This window comes from Herpailurus yagouaroundi, unplaced genomic scaffold (assembly GCF_014898765.1).
Source record: "Herpailurus yagouaroundi ecotype Mexico unplaced genomic scaffold, PumYag 215, whole genome shotgun sequence".
NCBI classification, from domain to species: Eukaryota; Metazoa; Chordata; class Mammalia; order Carnivora; family Felidae; genus Herpailurus; species Herpailurus yagouaroundi.
Window position 1 is genome coordinate 131,801 of NW_024412446.1, and position 6,000 is coordinate 137,800.

Sequence of the window (6,000 nt, forward strand, 5' to 3'; positions counted from 1 at the left end):
AGATTGCTTGGTTAGGTTATTGGACTGAATGTTAATATAAGCTAGCAGTCTGATTTTGCCTCAGAGGGCTGTGATTCACTGATACTGGCATGGATTTGGGGGTGGATTTAGGGGAAGGGAATTAGAATTTAAGTTTGTGGATTTTGGGGGTGCCTGGGTGGCTCAGTCAGTTAAGATTCCGACTTTGCCTCAGGTCATCATCTCGCGGTCCATGAGTTTGAGCCCTGCGTCGGGCCCTATGCTGACAGCTCAGAGTCTGGAGCCTGCTTCGGATTCTGTGTCTCCCTCCCTCTCTCTCTGCCCCTCCCCTGCTTATGCTGTGCTTCTCTCTCTCAAAAATGAATAAACGTTAAAAAACATAAAAAAAATTTTTTTTGTGGATTTTCTTTGATTTTAATCCTGTTATTCTGCCAGCTTTGATATTTAGACTTTCTCAGAGTGGAAAACTGAAGTTGATTATTTAGCAGCATGTTGCTATGAAGTATAGCTAATGAAAAGGTAAAAGCAACCCAGAGTAAATTTGAGACTTAATTCGTGAGTCTCAGTTTGTCTGCTGATATCCAGTAGCCTCTTTATAGTGCTGGTTTTGGGTTTAGTGCTTGTGATTTGGTAACCTTCTTCCCCCCCAGTTCTCTGTAGCACATAAAATTTTGGCTAGTGAACATTTTGTTATATTCTGAGGCATGGTTGTAACCCTTTAACTGGGTCACAGATCCCTTTTGTGAATTATATGAAAGCTATAAACCTTTTTTTTCAGAAGCCCATCTGTGAACTTTAAACATTGTTCTGGGGAGTCTGAGGAGATTTGTACTAGTTCTTGCTGAACGCTTTTTTTTTTCTTTTCTTTTTATATGTTTGTGACTTCAGAAACTAGATCATCTAATCAGGTTAAATAGTCTTCTGTTGTGTTAAGAAATGAACGTTTGCTGTGTTGGAATTGAAATTTGAACTTGCTGGTTTGGAACAGGAGTGTGTAAGAAGTCTGCCTTCCCTGTAGGGATTGGTGGTATATTCACTTCCTGTAGATTTTAAGTTGTCATCATTTAAAGTGTTAAAATTTAGGGGCATCTAGGTGGCTCGATCAGTTAAGCGTCAGACTCTTGATTTCTGCTCAGGTCGTGATCTCACAGTTTGTGGGTTCGAGCCCTGCATCGGGCTCCGTGCTGATGGCGTAGAACCTGCTTGGGGTTCTCTCTCTCTCCCTCTCTCTGCCCTCCCCCTGTTCATGCTCTCTCTCTTTCTCAAAATAAATAAACTTAAAAAAATAAAGTATTAAAATTTAGGGGCACCTGGGTGGTTCATTCGGTTAAGCATCCAACTCTTGATTTTGTCTCAGGTCATGATTTCGTGGGGTCATGGGATCAAGCCCCATGTTGGGCTTTGTGCAAATGGCACAGAGACTGCGTGGGATTTTCTCTGTCTTCTCTCTCTGCCCCTCCCCTGCTTGGGCTCACTCGTGCTCTCTCAAATAAATAAACATTAAATAAATAAAGCATTAAAATTTAAGATTCTTTGTAGGAATGCTCTGGTAAATTGCAGCATGAATTATTTGTGTGTGTGGTATCATGTAAAATTAGCAATTGAGAATTTCCAAGGAAAGTAAAGGTAGTTTTGACCAGTATTCATTCTCAACTTTGTTTTTATAATAGATGACTGTGGAAAAAGTACAGGGTATTAGCCGATTGGAACAACTTTGTGAAGAGTTTTCAGAGGAGGAACGAGTAAGAGAACTCAAGCAAGAAAAGAAACGCCAGAAACGGAAGAACAGACGAAAAAATAAATGTGTATGTGATATTCCTACTCCTTTACAAGCAGCAGATGAAAAGGAAGTAAGCCAAGAGAAGGTAGTATTCCTTAATTTTGATTCATAAATATGTAGTATTGCTTTTTGCTAGATTTTTGGCATTTTTACTATGCTTTTCCAGAATATGAGGAGCTGCAGCTTGTATATTGGCTTTTTTCCTACTATAATTGGTACAGCCAAAAATTTTAATGTCTTGTGTTTGTTTTATAATATTCAATGATTATCTTTTTACCTGATCTTAGTATGTTGTTAGATCAAAGTCCAAATATGGAAAGTTAAGTCCATGTATGACCTAGAGCAGTTCTTCTTGGTCTCAGGACCCCTTGGAATTTTTAAAAATTACAGTGCTCGGTGTGCTTTTTGTTCATGTAGATTATACATACAACATTTATTGTATTAGAAATTAAAATGGAGAAATTTTAAATCGTTAATTCTTTTTAAAAAATAATAAATAAGCCCATTATATGTTAATATGAGTAACATTTTTTGAAAACTGTTCCAAAACAAAAAGAAGTGAGAAAGGTGGCATTATTTTATATTTTTGCAGATCTTCTAAATATTTGGTTTAAAAGGAATCAGATGGATTCTCATATCTGCTTCTGCATTCAGTCTATTTCCATATGTTGCTTGGTTGAAACATTTGAAGAAAGTCTGGCCTCACACAAAAAAGGAAGGAGTATTTTAATATAAACTTTTTCAGATAGTTGTGGATATTCTTTGGCATTACAGTTCAACAAGTGGTAGTTTCTTAAAGATTAGTTACAATGTGGAACCTGGCACCTGTGAATGACCTTTTTGTAACTCAGTTAAATTAAAATCCACTAGTCAGTTTTGCACTTTGAATGGATCTTTAACTCATGCATGATTTTGTAACATCATGAATTGGTCATTTGAAAGTTACTGGTTTACTGAGTTATGCAGACCTTGCCAGATACTGACATTTCATTATATATATTATCACATAATCGTGTTAAAACCACTACTGATCTCATCAGAAGGGTCTTTAAGTATTGGGAAGCTTCAGGCACATTCTGCTTGTTTATACAAGTTTTCCAAATTCTGATTGTAGTTTGAAAGTTTGAGTTTTATCACAACAAATACCGTCCATTGTTTTCTTTGAGGTGATGGGCTGACTTCTTTTCTGAGAGAATGGCTTTTAAATATCCCAAGTCTGAATAACCAAAGTTTGTCTCTTCTTTCAAGCAAAATTTATGTTCCAGGATAAAAAACAGCTAGTTCAGCTTGTAACTCAAACAAGCTTCAAGTGCTTTTCCTTGAGACAGCCATTGTATTTTGGTATGCAGCAAAAGTGCTTTAAGCATCCTTCCTATTTGTCAGACATCTACTGATGAGCTGATACTTAAAAAATATTTTTACTGCTTCATCGAAGACTTTCATAAGTGAAGTATCTGTTTCCTGAAAGTGCTTGACAAGTAAAAAATACACTGTTAGTACAGTGTGATTGCCACTGCTGTGATTTGTGCGAAAGTACCAGCAACTTTTCCCACCATTGCTTTCGTATCATCAGTGTAAGTGTCAATATATGAAAAAGGCAAGTGACATATTAGTATTCTGATGAAAATAGTTTTGATCTAGGGAATCCCTGGGGTCAGCAAACTACACTTTGGGAACTTCCCTCCTAAATTTTCCTGATACGATTAACTCTTAATTTGCTTTTAGTTGTTTCATAGTCTTAATGTGGGTTAGTGATTTTTCATGAGAATAATTTTTTCAGTTGGTAACCTCCTAACTCCTATTTAATTGGTTGATGTTAAGGAAAGTAAATGTAACCATATGAAGGTAAGACTTTTTACCGTCTCTCAATGTTGACCCTTAAAGGAAACAGACTTCATAGAAAACAGCTGCAAAGCCTGTGGCAGCACCGAAGATGGTAATAGTTGTGTAGAAGTAATTGTTACCAACGAAAACACATCATGTACCTGTCCTAGCAGCGGCAATCTTTTGGGGTCCCCTAAAATAAAGAAAGGTAACTAAATACAGTTTCTTCTTAAAATTAAGTCTTAAGTTTATTCTTTTTTCCTCTTAAATGGAAGAGGTTTTAGAGATCCTGTAACTTTGACACTTAATACTTCTTTTTTCTTTATGGTATTTGTTATTATTTGACAAAAACAAAAAACTATAAACCCCTCATCATATTTTCATTATTTAGTTTACTTTCTACTTTTAGTAAGCTGTCAATTTTGAAATTTTTATGTTGTCTCCAGTTGGTTCATTCTTTGTTGGTATGTTAACTATAAGTTTCAACCGATTTATTTTCAGGCTTATCACCACACTGTAATGGTAGTGATTGTGGATATTCATCTAGTATGGAAGGGAGTGAAACAGGTTCTCGGGAGGGTTCGGATGTTGCTTGCACTGAAGGCATTTGTAATCACGATGAACACGGTAGGTTCAGATTAAGCTTCCCAATTATTTCTACTACATGGCTGATTAAAGCACATAAGTAAGAGATTATTGATTTCTTCAGGTGACGACTCCTGTGTTCATCACTGTGAAGACAAAGAAGATGATGGTGATAGTTGTGTTGAATGTTGGGCAAATTCTGAAGAGAACAACACCAAAGGAAAAAATAAAAAGAAGAAAAAGAAAAGTAAGATGTTGAAATGTGATGAACATGTAAGTATCAGAGTTCTTAAACCTTTGCAGTTGAGGGGAGAACAACCTATTTTCTTTGGAGTGGCAAGTCTGCAGCTTAGTTTCTGGTATTTATTATTTTAGAATGAGTACCTTTAGAATGCAGTTCTGTTGGCTGCTCATCTTGTGATTTGTGTGTGTGTGTGTCTGTCTGTCTGATGTGGTCACTTGTCCAGTAATCTATGTGAGTCATAAATCCAGTTCATTCTTTTAATAATACTTTTAAATGAATTAGCTGTGTAATCTTGAGCAGTTTGCTTGATCTTAGTTTTCCCATCTGGAAGGAAATTAATAGTCCCTATCAGATTAAGTTCTGTGAAGATGAAAGAGATTATATCGATGGGTTAACACAGCATCTGGTATGTAGTAAGTGCCTACTAAGTGCCAGTTGCTGCTGCTGTTCAGTATTCCTTCTAAAAACTTAACACACTATCAGGGCCTTTTTTTCTTTCTCTAAAGAATAATTGCTCTTATTCCCTGCCTTTTTACCTGGGTAATCCTTTGCTTGGTTTCAGATCCAAAAGCTTGGAAGCTGTATTACAGATCCAGGTAATCGAGAGACCTCAGGAAATACCGTGCACACAGTGTTTCACCGCGACAAGACCAAAGATGCACATCCTGAAAGCTGTTGCAGTCCTGAAAAGGGTGGGCAGCCACTGCCTTGGTTTGAGCATAGGAAAAATGTACCACAGTTTGCAGAACCTATAGAGCCATCATTTGGTCCTGATTGTGGAAAAGGTGCCAAGAGCTTAGTTGAACTCCTTGTAAGTAAGGATATCTTATTGATTGGTAGATGTGGGAGGGGACAATATTTGAGAATTTAAAGCTAGGAGTTGGGAAACCTTTTAAGAAATTAAGGTCAGTCTTTCATTATTTTTGGTCTTTTCATTTCTGCTCTTCCACACGTGGTTTATGCAACTGCTCTACAGCACATTTCCTTGTCCTCCTTTGTAGAAGAGAAGAGAATAGTTGGGAGAAAGGGATAGAGTTAGCATTGTGTCCAGGAGTCTGCCTCCTTGAAGAGGGTTATTGTAAGCAAACTGCCTTTCTGAGTGGCAGCTTATGGTGTCCAGCCTTCCATACCAGGAAAAAATGTAGAATCTGAACTAGAGCCCACTTTTTACTTCCTTTAGGTTCATGTAGGATAAAAGCATAACTAAACTTGCAAAATCTTTTAAGATTGACTGTAAGTCTTGGTACTTTACACGAATTATGCCTGATTCCAAGCAACCCAGTACATAGTTTGTGTGGGGCTTAGAGGAGGGGGAAGGAAAGAGAAGGGTGGTATATTCTCTTTAATAGTTAGGCCCCCAGTGGAAACAAATCCTTTAGAATAGTTTTTTTTTTGTTTGTTTTTTATGTGGTGGTTAAGTTTCTTAAATTTTAAAAAGGTTTGGGGCGCCTGGGTGGCACAGTCGGTTGGGCGTCCGACTTCAGCCAGGTCACGATCTCGCGGTCTGGGAGTTCGAGCCCCGCGTCAGGCTCTGGGCTGATGGCTCAGAGCCTGGAGCCTGTTTCCGATTCTGTGTCTCCCTCTCTCT

At 37.7% G+C, this 6,000-nt stretch overlaps 1 protein-coding gene across 7 annotated transcripts in view; it reads left to right on the forward strand.

The window, feature by feature from the left end:
* Positions 1–6,000, forward strand: part of GGNBP2 (gametogenetin binding protein 2) — a 35,006-nt gene that overhangs the window by 27,442 nt on the left and 1,564 nt on the right. For all 7 annotated transcript variants that reach the window (XM_040455105.1, XM_040455109.1, XM_040455106.1 and 4 more), the window contains 5 exons: positions 1,650–1,844; positions 3,644–3,791; positions 4,085–4,210; positions 4,293–4,441; positions 4,975–5,223. In XM_040455105.1, the coding sequence (XP_040311039.1) occupies positions 1,650–1,844; positions 3,644–3,791; positions 4,085–4,210; positions 4,293–4,441; positions 4,975–5,223 (867 nt within the window). The remainder of the gene's footprint in view (positions 1–1,649; positions 1,845–3,643; positions 3,792–4,084; positions 4,211–4,292; positions 4,442–4,974; positions 5,224–6,000) is intronic.